At 41.9% G+C, this 17,850-nt stretch overlaps 1 protein-coding gene across 13 annotated transcripts in view; it reads left to right on the forward strand.

Annotated features, from left to right (window-relative positions):
* Positions 1 to 17,850, forward strand: part of adgrb1a (adhesion G protein-coupled receptor B1a) — a 153,445-nt gene that overhangs the window by 62,129 nt on the left and 73,466 nt on the right. For all 13 annotated transcript variants that reach the window (XM_020637022.3, XM_020637016.3, XM_020637017.3 and 10 more), the window contains exons 3-4: positions 14,224 to 14,382; positions 15,120 to 15,224. In XM_020637022.3, the coding sequence (XP_020492678.1) occupies positions 14,224 to 14,382; positions 15,120 to 15,224 (264 nt within the window). The remainder of the gene's footprint in view (positions 1 to 14,223; positions 14,383 to 15,119; positions 15,225 to 17,850) is intronic.

Genomic DNA, 17,850 nt, shown 5'->3' on the forward strand with positions numbered 1-17,850 from the left:
ATTGTCAGAGTGTCCAGGTGATATTTAAAACATGTTTAACTATCCAGACACTGAAGATTTCTTTAGAAATGCTGCCATCAAATCACTCTTAATCTCTCTGTCTGGTCTGATTCTGCTCAAGGTTTCTGTTTGTTAAAATTGAGTTTTTCCTTGCCGCTTTGTCTGTGGCACTAACATTAAGACAATATTGCATCAGTCAGCAAGCAGCTAGAAAGCAATACATATAAAAATAACATCTTAACAATTTTTTTCTTATTGAATCAGTTGTTTGGAGATGCATGTTAGGACGGCAAACTGTAACTTTTGACAACTTGGAAATGGCAACAGGTTGTCAGTGAGATTGTAAAATAGGAACTAAAAGTATATGACAAAAGATATATTGACTTTATTTTATGACATTTTTTTATGTTGCTTTCAGGTTGAGAGTGAATTTACTTTGAAGATACAGTGAAAGTTACAAAGTAGAACCATAGTCAATCAGACCTCAGAAACCTATAGCTTAGAAAAAATAAGTTGTGCTCAAGGATTTACCGTTTTGTTTTCCGAATATGAGAAGACGCTAATTATTAGAGCCCGACCGATTAATCGACCGGCCGATTATATCAGCCGATATAACAATAACATATGACATATGACATTCGACGGATCATGGCTATAAATGTGTCTGTATATCTATATCTATATCAATTGATCTTGAAAGATCGAGGATAAGATCTAAGAAAGATATCGGTATCGTTGCCAAAAATCCCATATTGGTCGAGCCCTTCTTATTATGAGACGACCCCCATCTTTTAAAGGCATTTATTTGGAGAAAGACCAAAGACTGAACTGTGGATCTTTATTTCATATGAATTAACTTGAATATTACCTTTGGACCATAGTGGTACTTTTAAAAAGTGTTTAAGAAACACACGTTTGATTTCAGTCGCCGAGAGGTTCTTTTGTGATGGTTCTACTTCTAAAAGTGTTCAGGGCCCCAAAATGACAAGTCTGTAATGAAGAAGTTAGAATATCAACTTAGCGTCTGGACAAATAAGGGCGGTTCATACATTTACCAAAGTGGAGTTTGGAGCTGTGTGCCTCTGTCTGTATTATTCTGCAGCGGTATGCACATCACCCACAGTGGACTGTGCGGTTCTTCCTCTACAGCCCACCGGGATGAGCCCCCTGCAGCCCCCCTGCCACCTCCTCATCCACTCCTCTCTCTCTGTTCCTCTCGCTCCGTGTCTTTGTCTCTGAGTCACAATGCAGTCACCATCCCACACTGTGTGGGGAGACAAGGGCTTCTGATGTATGAGAGTGTTATAAAGCGTGGGAAGACTAAACCGCATTGCTCAGAGATCTGTGTGTGTGAATGTGTGTGTGTGTTGTGCACGCTTGCATCTGTTTGTATGCGTGCCAGTGAAGACGAGGCTTACAGGTTAGCGATCCCCTGAATGCCTCTGAATATATTTCACATACTGTAGCATGCCGTACGGGTTTTTAAATGGATGCAGTTACGTGTGCTCCCAAAGTTACTTGGAGAAACGCTGAGAAGAAAAACAATGACGCATGCATCATCTGCGGAGTAAATGAAGAAGAGGCAGAGTGCTATGGACACAGCAGAGCACAGCGGGGGCGATTTTCAGTCTTAATAGCCATATGGGGGAGGGTTCAGGAGTGTTGGGGAATCCACTCAATTCAATGGAGGAATAGACACAGGGACTCTGACAGTTCCCATAGGAACATTTTTAACCTGATACCAGTGCATCGGGGTACTGAGAGAAGGGCAACCTGTAAACGGCCTCTTCTGGGGAAATCAAGAGAGATAAAAAAAAAAAAAAAATAGCTGAATTTGGAGCCGAGCCAGCAGAGACTTCCAGAATAATTGCAGTGACTTGTTTGACAAGCTCGTGGAGTCATGGCTTCAGAGCAGGCAGGTTTTTATCAGGCGTCATCTCAGCCAAAGATGGATGTGTATTAAGAAGGATAAAAACCCTATTTTCTGCGAGCTGTCAGTCAGGCTGGAGGAAAAGTAAGAAAAGCATCTGATCCCTGCGGTGAAAGACCTTTTGAGCCTTTTCTTATCGTTCCCTCTGAAATGGGGCATCCATCTTCGGAATTGAAATGTCTGGTTGGCTGACCCTCACCTGAAACCCAAAGAGCGGCCCACATGATATGTATTTAGAGACAATGGGTTTTGGGGCAGAGAGTTTTAGAGATGGTTGCTGCCGTGGAAGGTGAGGGGTGGAATGGTTTGTGTTCCCCGGCTGATGTGGTTAAGGAGACGGCGAAGCGGGAGCGCTGAGTCGACATTCTGCTGGAGATTGTGGGATTAATAGTTAGATTGGTTTTGTGAATGGATAAGGACTGGAATTAAAGCGCTTTGTTCCTTGTTTTTTCCTCTGTTTATCTTTTTTTTACACAGCATGGATTTGACTGACACGCAGGTTAAAGTATGAAGAACTTTGGTGGTGCACGCGTCAGTAAATGCCTTCTGACAGTTTGACATGTCAGCCACTCGAGGAAGGAAAACAGCAATGTGAATAATAGCGCAATATGTCAACACTTTACACTTTCAAGTGTGAGTGTAGCAACTGAACCAAATAGTTACAAGATAAACATATGATTTCAAAACGGGCTTTTTTTAAAAAGCCTAAACACTGTAGCATCCCATCCTGTTCACTTTCTAGTCTAAATGAGTGACAGGAGTCGTGACACGCCGCCTTGATTTGCAGCTCATTTGGGTTGAATTCATTCATCCTACCCATGCTGCCAGCTATGAGGTCAGCGAAGTCTGGTACTCGGTAATCTTTTAAAAAACAAGACAGCAAAAATTGTTACCGATCAATATACGAAGCACTAGATGGCTTTTACTTCCATCCATTCCAACACTGTATGAAAATTCTCATACAGTGTTAAGAAGTCAAAGCCGACTGCTTCTGTGTTTCTCGCTGTGCGTCATAGTTAAGGTAGCCGCCTTAACAACATTCAAACATCGCCTCGTTGTGAAAAAAAAAAAAAACTTTGCGCGAGATCCGCAAATCATTTTTTATCACTTTACTCACAGGAAGTATGTGTGTCAGTTGTGGGCTGGATGTCGGATGGATGCATGGCTTGGGTTGCATTTGAAGGTATCATTTGGGCACCAAAACTCCTCAGTAGATTCCTCAAATGATGATTCATTTTCTCTGAATGTGTACAGCTGTGGATGACTAAGCATCTCTCGACTTAACAAATGATCTCTCATACTCCCATTTAGTAAAATAGAATAAACAATTTCCTGTGTGAACTTTACAGTGATCCATTTAAAACAGAGTTTCATTCAATGTAAGCATCAAGCTAACACACCAAGATGCGCATCCTGGACCATCTGTGAGAGACTATCCCCCTCCAAAAAAAATTCTTATTAAAGAATACTGATGCTTCACTAAATTTGCTCATTTGTGCCAATTTCATTTGTTGTGAAAGATCAGCGACTTTAATCTCAAAGCAGTAGTTTAAGACAAATAGAAGCAGGAGGTAAGCTCGTATAAAGCACTGAGAGAATCAGGTGTGACAGAGATTACATCCTGGGGCCGAGTGAGGGCCTGATTTGTTGGTGGCTGCTGTCTTAATGTCACCAATGACCCTTCGGGGGAGCTGATTGGGTGCTGGGTGCTCTTTGGTGAGTTCACCCACAGGTTAAGCTTTCTCGCTCCACAGGAGGAGGAGACTGATCGATGGGATGGGATGGGATGCCCTTGTTTTTATTTGCCCTTTTATATATTTTTTTTAAGGATACAGTCTGCAAACTCAGGGACGATGTTTCTGCAAAACCAAAGAGTATGCTTTCCATAAAAAAACGTCACACTGAAAACACGGGTTGCCTGAGAGACAGAGCAGTGAGCCTTCCATCAATCTGGTTTAGTTTATTTCAGCACACTGGATGGAAAGCAAGAGGTATTTTAAACTGAAAATATACAATAATACAGTTTGCATTTCTATAGAAGATGGAAAACAAACAGCAACACTGGGAATCTGTGACTGGGGATATTTGGCTCCTCTACAGGAAATTTCACAGAACGTTTTCTATCTTGCATTCATTAGATTTTTAGTGCATCTTGTTTTGTTGAAAACGGCATTTTTCTTTGTTGATCCATTGATCTTTAGGGTGGAAGTAGCTCAATCTGTGGGGTCTTGGGCTGGGAACCGGAGGGTCATTGGTTCAAGTCCCGGTGTGGACCAAATCTGGAAGTAGCTGTAGAGGTGCTAGAATTACAAAGCACTGCAGCATTGCTCTTGAGCAAGGCACCAAACCCGCGTTCCACCAGTTCAGAAGTGCTCGCTGTGGGCAGCCCCCTCACTCTGACATCAGTGCATGTCCATCCTGTTTGTGTGGCCTTCAGCCTGTGTGTAGCATATCTCAATAACAGAGTGTAAAATTGATTTCCCCTCGCGGGTTAATAAAGTATATCTTCTTCCTCTGTCATTTTTTTTTTTAATTATGATTCCGCATCTCCATCTATCCCACTTTCCAACCCCAGCACAGTCTCAGCAGACGCCTGCTCGAGGTTTCTGCCTCTTCCTTTGCCACTGTCACTTTCCTAAATGTTGCTTAGTGCTCATGATGGATGTAATGTCGAGTGTTTGTAGATCACATAACAAAGAGCAAGGTCTTTTAACCTGCTCTTTTGTAACATAATATAATAGTGTAAGGTATTTTGGACTGGTGTTGGCTCTCAGTTAATAATGATAGAGAATGTCAAGTGATCATATTCATGAGTTGGCACTATACAATTTCAAAAAGAATTGATTGAAACAAAAGCTGCTCATTTGATGATGGAGACTGAGGTAACTGCGTATAACTCTCAGGTTTGTTTCTCAGATCTTCACTGCAGCCTGGAGACTCTGTAAATGGTGACAACTGAACAAGTCCTCGGCAGGCTGAAAGTGCATCGATCTGGATTTTATATATTTACATTCTTCTATTGCATCCCATCCCAACAGTTGACTCCGATGGAACTGCAGGCAATCGTTTTTTATCCGCCAGAAAAAATCAGTGAACATGCAACAAGACAATTAAAAAATTAATTAAGTAAAAAATGCAGGCATAAGAACAAAATCAAATAAAGGTGTTTGCTTTATAATTGCATTTGTTGCCGCTGCTATTCAGAGCTGCTTGAATTCAACAGCTTTTTAATCTCTAAGAAAGAATAAACAGTGAATGCCAACTCGCCCTGCAGAAAATAGGTAGATAAAATAAAGGAAATGACAAAAGACGATTCTCTGTCTTTCATGAAAACGCTCACACGTGAGCATTTTCATTCATGTCGCCTTCTGTTCGCTCTGACATAAGCTGACTGCTCTTTTCATTTCCACCTCTCCTCTTATCTGTCCCAACATTTTTTTCCCCCTCTCTGCTCCTGTCTCCCTTCATCTCGCTCTCTCTCTCTCTCTCCTCTTCCCCCATCCCCACCCCACCGCGCGCTCTCTCCTTTCACCGCCTGTTATCTCCACCGTGCAGTTGACTGCTTCTGTCCTCTGGGTGTCAGCACTCGCCTTATCCTTCATTCAGCCCAGCAGCTCTGTGTGAACCAATCGCCCCGTTCCCTCGCCTGCATTTCATGTTTTCATGATTATTTTCTCCCTCTGCCCTCTTGTCTCTGTCTTTTTATTACATTCTTCCTCGACCCCCTCCTCTGTTCCCCCCCCACAGCTCCCCCCGGCTCGTCGTCGCAACAGTTGACATCTTCAACGTCATATTTCCCTGCATCCTTTCTCCCATCGCGGCACACTTCTCAATCAATAAATCTGCAGTAACCCTAACCCTAGAGCTCTCTCTCTCTTTCTTTCTCTCTCTCTCTCTCTCTCTCTCTCTCTCTCTCTCTCTCTCTCTCTCTCTCTCTCTCTCTCTCTCTCTCTCTCTCTCTCTCTCGGTATGTGACTGTGTGTGTGGGGTCTGGGACGGGGGTTTAGTGGCAGCTATTGATGATTTCAAAGCTGCAGAAACTGGAGCTGTAAGAGGAGATGCCCGTCCACTCTGTGTGCCACCTCTCCAAACAGGAGGCGAAGGTGACTTTGAGAAAGTTCACAAAAAAAAACTCACAATGCATGCACCCAGTGAACCGTAAATCCACACAGTGCAGACATGGAATAATAAAAGGGGAATAAGTGTGTTTTTGGAAAAGCTGAGAGGTCAAACTAAAGCCAACTTTTTTTTTTAAAGTGAAGTCTGAAGATGAGTTGAAGGATTATTGAGGTGACTTGGACTCTGCAGCCACTTCCTGCTACCAGGGGACAAAAGACCCCCCCCCCCCCCCCCCCCCTTCTGAATTATTGAGAACATAATGAAACGTCCTTGCAGAGGGAGAAAGACAACACTGCATTATTCGCCTCCCATTTTCGCTCCCTCTCCTGGAGTCTGATTATGGGGCAGGAAAGAGGAAAAAAGTTAATTCTTGCCATTTTGTCTTATCTGTAAATGGACCCCACCCCCTCTTTCTCTCTCTCTCTCTCTCTCTCTCTCTCTCTCTCTCTCTCTCTCTCTCTCTCTCTCTCTCTCTCTCTCTCGCCTTGCCAGAGCCATCATTTGACAGAAGGAGCTTCTGTCCTTTGCTCTAAACGGCAGTTAATCTCCCCCGGTATTCATAAAGCATATTTGTCCACAATAAACTCAGGGATGATTGAAGAGAGCAGATGAAGGTTATTCTGCTGCATCAGGCTCCCCTTTGTTCCCCCCAAAAATGCTTTTGATTCACGCTGCGCAGACTGGCTGCTCTGTGATGAGAGAGCAAATAGGAAGCTCTATTATTGGTGATGTCCAACGTTGGTAGCTACAAGGCAATTACACATTTTCTTTTTAGCACTGAAATTGATACATTTAGCAGGCGTACCTGTCAGAATTTAAACTGTTTCCAATGATTGAGTCATTCAGAGACAAGTAGACCTACACACAATAAATGTCTTACTGTTGGGCAGTGCTAGCGTGCATTGTTTGTTCTGATGTTTCCTTCTTCTAGTGGTGAAATACATTGACTGTGTTTCGTTTGTATTTTTCTGTGCTATGACATTTTGCACATCTGGCTATACATCATCTGTCCGTTTCTCCCATGAGCGTCCAATAACTTATCCAAGTGTTAGAATGACTTCATAAATTCATTTGGGCATCATGTAATAACATTTTAGGGCTAGAGTTAATAAATCAATAGATTATTTTCTGTCTTGAAAGTCAACAAAACACCTGACTTTTCCATTCCCTCTTTGGTACTGAACTCTTACATACTGTTGGGGTCATGTGATCCATTTGACCTTTGATAAAACACCCTAAGTGTCATTTTTAAGTCGGGTGGCTGTGGCTCAGTTGGTAGAGTCAGTCGTCCCTCAGAATTGAAGGTTGGGGGTTCGATCCCCAGCTCCTGCAGCCATAAGTCTGATGTGTCCTTTGCTGAGACACTTAACAAATGGCTTCTGCTGCCTCGTCGGTGTCGTATGATTGTGTGTGAATGGGAGTTGTTACTTCTGAAGGTCATTTTTTTACATAGCAGCCTCTGATATCAGTGTGTGAATGGGTAAGTGTGATCTGCGTTGTATACATTGGGTCAAATCTGACCCGTATCAATGATGGTTTTAGGGAATCCTGAAACAGTGAATTGTTCATGCCATGTCTTTGTTTATTTTATGGGACAGTACTGACTGAGTTAAAGGAGAACCTTGACACCTACTGTACGTCATATGCTCAGCAGGTTCCCTAAGTCACAGGCACCTGGTGGTCTTTGAAGAGTCATGACAAAATCTGGAAACAGTGAACGAGTATAACCGCATAGGCAGAATCATAATATGCCACCTCGACACAGACGAAGATCTGCACCTGCAATCGTGAACACCTGCAATGTAACAGAGCGAGTCATCAGAGGGGTTGGGGTGGCTGTAAGATTTGAAAAGTAGTCGGTTTTCTCCGATTTCTATTGATCTGAAGTTAAAAATGTGTTGTGAGGGAATTCCTTACGTTCTTTTCCTCTTAAGAAAAAAAAACACTTATGAAAAACAGTGGCCCACTGCTTTTAAAAATCAACATCAAATACTATAATTATGATAAAATCCCATCAGAATATGTGTAAACACTTGCATACCTTTGTGTAAATTCAATGTTTTGATAAGATTTAATTAAAAACTTCTAAAAATTCCAATTTTTACAACCTCAGAGCAGACAGAGCCTGGCGCTCACCCCGAGATCTCCGACACTCCCACCTAAGAGGACCCCGACCCCCTGTTGAGAACCAATGACCCAGACCGTACAATACCTTGAAGGCATATAGAGTATGAACAGCATGTAGCTGCATTTAAAAGGAAGTCTCCCACAATGGGTGGCATCTGTAGTCATAAACAAGTCCCTCTAACCGCAGACGTTGGTGATTTTATTAGGATCTACTTTCTGTGGCGGATAGATGAACATTTGGAGCTGTCATGAGTATTTGGGTCAGCGGGACAGTGTGCTTGTTCATGGTGATGGATGAACGTGTCGCCTGGTGAAAGACTACAGATGGTTAGTTTGCTTTTAATAGTTTTGGGAGAAAAATGTGTGTTAGGTTTTGTTCACACAATCGTTGTTAGAAGAATAAACTCATTCATAGTTCTTGACGCCGTCTAATGACACCTGTTGACTCTTTAATTAAAACGATAGACGTACAAAACTGAACATGGAGCTCGAGCCTGTCAGGTCCGTTCATCTTTTCATTTCTTCCCTTTTGACATGTTGCTTCACGCGCTAGGGAAAAACTTTGTACGTCACTGAATGACACAGGGAACTTGTTGTCATGGTAATGGCCTTATGCTTCTGGTGAGTGGACTGGGATGCATGCACTCAAAGAAGGCGTCCTGTAGCCTTACAATCTATAATACATGTGACAAGTCCACACAAGAGTACTATAAATAAAAAAAAACATGTCTCCACATAACACAGGAGAAATGATCCAGGTTTCATTAAATCAATCTTTTGCAGATCAAAGAAAGTTGTGAGGTCATACAAATGTAAAAATGTTTTAACGGTTCCTCTTGGAGCCTTAAAGTAATCTTTACATTCAGTGACAGTCTATATATGCGTTACTATTGTATTCATTCACTATTTTATTCATCGTTATGTGTAAATGGAGGATTTCTGCAAAGACATTTGTCACTAAGAACACATATGAACAATCTCAATAAAAAACAAACTAGCTTGGACGACAAGTAATCAAGCCATTAAAAAAATGACCCCAACATGATTAATATAGTCAGAGAAAATTCTTATTTAGTGCTAAATACTGCCTACAAAAATAGTATAGATGCAGATTGTTGTTATTGTCCTACAAGGGGAAATTGTTTTGCAGCAGAAGCACAGCGAAGGACAACATACACAAGGACAACAGCAGCAGTATAAATCAGACCCAATTAAAACAGACACAAGTCTCTCTATCATTGTACTTACTGTCCAACCTGTCCAGTCTGTGGATTAAATTCAGTGATATAGTGTCCAAAAAAATAGAGTGTATAACATATGGACGCATGCTCAGTGACATCACCCGATGTTTTCCTAAATGTTGTTTTGAAGCTTTATTGTAAATGCTGTTGCAACCAAACCTTGGTCGAACTGGTAACAGGCTCAGAGATGCAGCTGAGGCGGGCTTTAAGCTTCCTGACAAAGATAAGTCACGCCCCTAATTATACATAACTCTGATTGGTTGTGAAATTGAAATACATGAGGTATAACAAAAATTACCCGCTCTGCAGTGTGTGCCGCTAAAGAAAAATGTTTGTTTTTTACCAGGCCGTGAACATGTTTATTTCTGCTGTCAAAATGGGCATTTTTGAATGGGTGCGAATGTGAATTGCGGAGCTTTCAGAGCCAGCCTCAAGTGGACTACTCAAGGAACTACATTTTGTTTTGCGTTTCAATTTGCAACACTACAGTTTGCCACTTGGTCCAAAATCGACTCCAGAAAAAAAAATGAATAGACTACTGCACAAAAGAAAGTTAGAATCTGGTTCTGCAACGTTTGTGATTGAGTAAAAAAGAAAAACGTATGTGTTTGAATGTATAGAACATTTCTCCCAACATTCCCATCTTCAAAATAGAATTATCTCATTTAGGTCTTTTTTTGGGAGAAAACGACCACAGATGTACGATGCAGCTGAAAGAACAAGTTCATATTCATATTTTAACAACAGAACACTTGTGTTTTGACTAAGGAAGCGTTCCTAAATAATGTATTGAGAAAGCTCAGCTCTTGTCGAGAAAACGGCAGAGGAAGACAACAAACTGAACACTTTCTGTCCTTGGAAGCTGTGGGATCAGGAGAATGAAATTATAAGTGGGCGTTTCGTTATGATACGTTGACCTGTGACCTTTACCTGCTCAGGTGCTTGTTAGTGGATTTAACCTGGTAAGAAGTGAACCCTTGACCTCAAACCCTGAAAATAACCCCATGTATTACTTTGTAGTCTCTGGATGCACATGTTGCTTCGATCGCCATAGCAACATGCTTAGAGAGCCCGATAGCCTATTGTACTCATAGAGACTTGTGGTATTGATTTGTGGAGTTATTGATTTGGTCTGTTAACTGAAAGCGGCTTCATGTTTGTACTGGCGGTTAAAATAACCATGTTAACGCTCCAATCAGGTGCTGTTTGTTAGTTTGTGCTTGTTTTGTTGCCGGTTTGCTTTTCCAGTGGATAATATTGTCAATTTGTGGTGACGCACTGATTGAGTGTGGACACAGAAACCTGAGTAAATCCAATCTCACGGCCACAAGTAAACACTCAACCCACCCTCGATCAGTCATCTGTAAACAAACCGATATTGACTGTGATCACTGGTGCCTGCTAATTTCATTTCTGAAGGGAAAGGACATTGTTTACACATGTGAACTTTTTTTTTCATTGGAATCTGTCGCTTTTAATCTGAAAGGCTTGACTCATCACGCTGACTTGGTGGAATTAGACACAGCTGTGGAGGAATGTGTGTGTGTGTGTGTGTGTGTGTGTGTGGGTGTGTGCGCGTGTTTGCACATCTGACTCCTTCGACTAAATCAAGTGCCCTCCGCGACGCCCTCCCTCGTACTGGCCCTCACCCCAAAGGAAATTGACTTGCGAGTAATTAAAATGGTGTGTGTCTGGATGCCGGCCAGCTTCATGTTCTATTCATGCAGATTAATACATATTTGTCGTCGCCTGTGGGGGCTGAAAGGCAGCTGTCTGTTCCATTAAACATTCATGAGCATGCAGGACACAGAAAGAAAGAGCCATTGGGCAGCTTTTTTACCCGCTCCTCCTCATATCGGCACACATCTTAATGGAGCGCGTTAAATCAGAAATGGTCAAACAGGGAATTTGACAATGACAGTGACATTCATCACGCCTGTTCTAACGGGGGAAACAACTTTCCCGCATATCTCCTGTCTGGATTCAGGTTGCAGCAGTCTGCGGTGTTCAGTGCAGTGGACTGTTGTTGGAGAGCTCTTTTTATCCCAGATGTAGAGGCGCCACTTTTCAACAAATTTCAGTTAAATTTGATCTTAAATGGATGGTTTGTGAGAGATTATCTGTAAAAAATCAGACAATTTTAATACCTGCCATTTAAACAGAATATGCCATTTGGATCCCAAATTGGGCAGATAAATGTAGCGTTATCAGATTAAAACACAAATTCTCAGGTTTGTATTCACATGTAGCACATTGCATGTTTACAGCTATCTACGTGTTTGCAATAAAACCAGCTAGCCAACAGGTTGCAGATTTGGGGCCTGATTTTAACGGTCTACACCCCATTGGCAAGTAAAAAAAAAACGCTTGATGCAAAGTGATTTAAGGCATGTCCAAGTATATTTTGCTCGTAACACAGCGCACAATCTGGGTGCAAAGTGAGGCACAGAGAGCAAAGAGGTCGGATGAAGTTGCTTGATTGTACATAGGTGTGTTTTGGGTGTAACATGAATCAAACCAATCAGAGTGTCAGCTCTGTTTCCCTGGGGTGCCTGCAAGCTGGCGCGTTGCAATTGTCACAGAGGTTATCAGTCTTTATTGAAGTGCACACAAAGTACATAAAAGTGAATCCTCATTCATGCAGACATGCTATCAGTTAACTAATGTTCTGTGTGCTCAACATCAAATAAACATGTCTTTCTTTTTTTTTTCTCTGCTGGAGTCCTTGGCTCCATTCTCTAATGGACACTGGTCAGTCTGTATTAATATATGAGGTCATGATTGTCGGTGGAACTCATTACACAGAAAACAGCGTTGGAGGGAGTGGAACGCCTGGTGTCGGCCTTAGCTGCAGTTTTTTGTCATGTGCAGCTCGAGCAGGATTGTACTTGAGGTGAAGCCGGCGTCTAAAGTGGTAGTGGTGTTGGTGTCTTTTGGTTCTGACATCAACAGATAAGCCTCATGCCCGAAAGGAAGATGGGAGACAAGGGAAACAAAAGTTTGCCGTCTCCCAGCACCTCTTACCCTCCAGAAAGTCATTTTGAATGTATCAGCAAACGCGACGATATTGAACTGAGCAGAGGGAGCGTTGCTTCCTTGTGTGTCCAACGGGCAGACTGGAGGTCTGTTATGAACTCGTGTGTGTCTCCTCATCAGTGGGAGAAATGGGAATGCTGATGTGTGTGTTTAAGGCTCAGCCTTAATACGTTGTGAACTAACCTTTATGTGCCCACTTCACAAATGTTTTTAAATAGCAGGAAAATACCGCGCCTACTGCATCCGGTGGAGAATAACAAAGACATGTGCGCCACACTTCAAAGCATGCGATTGCGCCCTTAGGGTCACAAGAGTTGAAGTAGTATTTGGAGGGTTTTTCTTAAGCTTGATTCTGTCAAGTTCATCTTTTTCCTGTAACATTTTGATGTTCTTTTCCCCATTCATGTAGACATGTTTCGAATATTCATTATAGGGCACTCGGGCATCTATTTGCACTCTTTTACTCAGCCTCAACCTTTAAAGTTTACCTGCACTGATCCTGTATGTACTGTACGATGAAGCGATAAGATATTTGTTCACAAAGGCTGAACTCTGGCTGCTCTGCTTGAAATGCCTTCCTGTGGGAGGAGCAAACCTTCCTAACTCCAGCTGATGATCAAAAACAGATAAAGCAACATTTAAAAAAAAATGTTAAAGAATACATTTAGATTTAGGCAGAGCAATAAAAGAACAGTTCTCAGGATGTCATTTTAAACCTTTTAAACCCTTCGATAATAAAAGGGACTAATCTCGGTTGGAATGTGTTTTTTTAATCCTCTTCTGAAGTAGATGTCCTTTTCCTAAATATTTGGGATATTGCGGTAAAGGCATTTTTACCAAATTTGAATTTGATGCTGCAACATGTTTAAAAAAAACTGTTAATTCATTTTTTTTGGTTTAAACCTTTAGAAGCATTTAAAAAATTCATTTTTGTAAACTTGTAATGTGGACCATTTTTCCATTCTTGCAGCAATTATACAAATTTGTATAATTATTGAGGTCATGTGTTACATAACACATATATTGACAATTGCAACTCCTTACTTCCTGCATGCACAATCAAACCCCTGCAGGTGATCCAAAATGCAGCAGCACAACTTAAAACAGCACCTGTCCACTGTGCTGTTCATCTCCCTCAGCTGGCTCCCAGTCACTGCTCGTATCAAATTAAAAAACCTCCCAAGTCTCTCACTAGACTCTTCTCCTCTATCGCCCCCCGGTGGTGGAATGAACTACCAAAGTCAAATGGATCTGTAGAGTCCCTTTGCACCTTTAAGAAAAAGCTAAAGATCCAGCATGCAAACCTATGCACTTACAGTCATGATATTATATCATTAATGATATTGATAATGCTGATAATGTCGATGTTGTGATTTGCCTCTGGTCACTTCCTGTCAGCACCTGTGTGTCCCAATTGGACTTAAAGCTGTTTGTTTGCACTTACTGACGTTGTTTTCTCCTTTCTAGATCCTTGCTTGTATTGTACTTATTCTCTGATGTGTCGCTTTGGATAAAAGCGTCAGATAAATGCATTATAGAACATAGGACAAGTTAATATGGCCTTGTTGCAGGAGGCAACCATGCAAGATCAGTGTTTGTATTACCTATTTTCAATTAATCCAAAACAGACACCATATTATTGAGAAGAAGTGCTGCTGAATTACTTCAACTATTCCAACGATCAAACATATCCTGCTGCTGTTCAGTCCATCTTTTTTACAATCTCTACTTTGTGCTTCATGAATGACCACTGCTTTTTTGTATTTCTAGGTGGCTGGAGCGTATGGGGTCAGTGGGCACATTGCAGCAGCGAGTGCGGAGGCGGGATTCAAATCCGGACTCGGTCCTGCCAGTCTCCCCCAGAGGACTCGTACCTGTGCGAGGGGGTTGTCGAGGAGGGCCGACCCTGCAACTCTCAGGCCTGCACGGGTGAGCTCCTCATTCTTCTGCGTGTTTGTGGTCCACGTTGTACCTCACATCCATGTCAGCCAGCGAGTGCCACTTTCACGCTTTTGTGGTTAAATCTTGAGTGTGTGTGCAAAAGTGTGTGTTTGCAGCTATTTTCTGTCTTACACCGTGTACATCTGCTTGTGTGTCCGTCCTCTATAAGTCAGTGCTTTGACTTAAGGAGTGCATGTTGGAAAGGGGACTTTGATCGATGAAAAGAAATAATGACATGGTTCTGAAGACCATGCATGCACAGAATGTCAAAAATTATAACTCTCAGAAAATGGCTAAAAGACACAGGAAATTACATTGGAGGCGTTATTAACCAAGAAGTGTTGGAGCTTTTCACTTGATTGTTGAAGCTTTCTTTCTTTTGCGCAGAACTAACAGTATGTTTCTTTCTCTCAAATAGTTCAAACTGCAGGTTGTCATTACTGTAGATTGTGTTGATGTGTTTTTTCCTGCGAGTCGCGCCATCAGAGAGATTTGTAAACTCACAAAAATTATCACACACCAAGCTGACACATCAATTCACACACTTACAGCACACTTAGACCAACAGCACAAACAAAAGTCCCAAGTTTGGCTGATGCTGTTCTGGGTGACCAATCACGTCACGGTTGTGTCCCAAAATATGAGCCATTAAAAATGAAGGAGGTCTGGTTTGCTAACCCCCCGCCCCCCTCCTCCCCCCTGGCCTTGCCTCATCCCCCCTTTAGGCAAAGGTCGCCATCTCTCTCGCAGCCAATCGCTTCGCTCGGTGGACAGCCGCAAGCGCGACGACGTAGACAAGCCCCGCAGCGGACCGCAGAGCCCTCAGACAGGTAAGACAACGGGACGCAGAGGGATCCCATGCATCAGTCACTGTGGCAGCTTGGGTGACCACCACACTTGTACACAATATACACATACTGATACCAGTACCAGTAGAGAGAGGTGCACTCAGTAGCTATGTACACATCTATCAAAATCTCCCAAAGTGGTGCCTCGTCCGCAGTGGACTGATTCCAACATGGACCCTGACTGGACATAGTGCAACTGTACTTTATGTGAGGTCATCACAGGACACTGTGCCCTGTCTGTTAAACACTTTATTCAATGGAGTCTTCCCTTTCCGTTAAAGTGATACCCCACCCAAAATAAGAAGTAGCAAGCATATGCCTCTGTAGACTTGAAGATAACGTTGGGCCAGAAAGTTTATTTTCTAAGATACCGGTCTATGTCGCATGAAATGACAATCGGGATGTGTTTAGCCTACTTTAGCAGAATAACTAAGGAGTGAATACTGCGGCTGGTGGTTTCTAGGTTGTCTGTCAATCCATCTGTCCTTCCAGACCATTCATGTGAAAGCGATATCTTAAGAACTCCTGAAGGAAACACCTTCACATTTGGTAAAACCATTCACTTTGAGTCAAGGAAGAATTAGGCAGATTGAGAGTATAAAAAATTAAAAGTTAAGTTCCCCATGACTCCTTCAAAAAATCTTCACTTAAAATTGCACACCCTAAGAGTGACTCAACATTATTAATAGTTTTATCTGAAAGGGTAAAAATAAACGATGTAAAACCCTGGAAAATCCCTTTTTTGACATTTTGATAATGTGAATTAAGTGAACAGGATATCTCAGGATCACATGGACTGAACATTTTCAAGTATCTTGTTGTGTTCTTGGTGCAGCCAATCCTAACCAGCTTTGATGAACTGAATTTGGTGGTTGAGGGTCAGAAGTCACTAGTATCTCACGTCTGTCCTATTTTCCTGAATGATTATCTGATCCTAGCTGTTCCTTTTATGTGTTTTAATCATCGGTGTGAGAGAATTATTTCCAATGGGAACCTTTGGTGAAGAATTTTCTCTTGACCGTCACCTCATGTACCTTTCCTTTTCGCTTCCACAAATCGAGTTACTGACGATCAGATGCACTGCTGCAGAGAAATAGAGCGGGAGAGATAATGCTCTCCGATATGTTTCCCTTCTGTAAATGATTGGGGTGTTTAAAGCAGCAATATGTACATTTTACAGCATAAATTGTAGTTTCAAGTGAATAAATTGTAAAAGAAAAAAAAAAAACTTTCAACAGGTACAAAGCATCTATTCCCTTTCCACAGAGCACCCAGATTTACCTGCTTTCCGCACTATGTAATGTTTACAGCGAGCCACAGTTCTCTCCCAAGAAGTGTGTCCAGCTCTACGACACTAGCTAAGACCTTGGGCAATTTTAGACACCTATAGGGGAACACTCTATCGTAGAACCTCTGAAATAGCAGGGGCAGTGTACTACTTGATTAAGGTTACTAGTTTTTCAAAAATGGTTAATTGATGTAGGCATACTTTATTATGTTCAGCACTGTTATCACTGATCTGTGGGTGGCAGGTTAACATGCGGAAAACCCCAATGATGCTAGCAACTATATGATACTCAATCTTTATTTGTATAGCGCCATAACAAATGTAATCTGGAGACACTTTACGTAAAGCAGGTAGAAGACCTTACTCATTGTTATGTTACAATAGGGACAAACAGAGGGGAGGGGGAAACAATCCAAGGATCCTACAAGGCATGAGAGCTCAGGATCTCCCAGGAAAATATGGGGTTAATTACGAAGATTTACAGAAAGCCACATGCAGTTATACTATTTGTGAGCACAAAGAGAGGGGGAGACAAAGAGAGAGAGAGATAGATAGAGGGAGAGATAGGAGCTCAAGGTGCCAGTTCCCCTGGTAGTCTAAGCGTAAAGCAGCATAACTAGGAGCTGGTCTATACCTGAGCCAGTCCTAACTATAAGATTTATCATTAAGGAATGTTTTAAGTCTATTCTTAAAAATACAGAATGTGTCTTCCTCCTGGACCCTGACTGGTATTTGATTCCAGAGGAGAGAGACCTGATAACTGAAGGCTCTACCTCCCATAGTACATTTAGAGACTGTAGGTACCACGAGTAGGCCTGAGTTCAGGGAGTGTTCTCAAACATGACATCTCGAACAATACTGACATGCAAAATGCAAAATAATCTCATTTTATTTTCCTAAAAAAAATATTTGTGTTTTAAAATGCATGGCACTCAGTATTATTAGAGTTAATAAAAATGGAATACATGAACAAATATTCTTTGCTGTTCAGTTAAATTAGGGTTTTACAGGGAAAATACAATGTATTGGATATACACTGAAGTAAAAGACAAACATTTCAAGTCTACAGGGGCAGGTTTTTGTACAAAAAGGTCCACTTTGTGTGGAGTATCACTTTAACTTGCTAATTGATTCCCCACATCCTGTTAAGTTCTCTACTCCCTGCTTTCCCAGCTGTGACTGCTGCTCAGTATCCCCATTAATGGGTCAACCAACCCATCCAATCAGCAGTCGTGGCACATTGAAAAGACGACTGACATATCCTCAGCCAGTGGCATTCACTTCCCTTCGGAAGTCAATGCAAAGGATATGACATCAGAG

Source organism: Labrus bergylta, chromosome 8, assembly GCF_963930695.1.
Source record: "Labrus bergylta chromosome 8, fLabBer1.1, whole genome shotgun sequence".
NCBI lineage: Eukaryota > Metazoa > Chordata > Actinopteri > Labriformes > Labridae > Labrus > Labrus bergylta.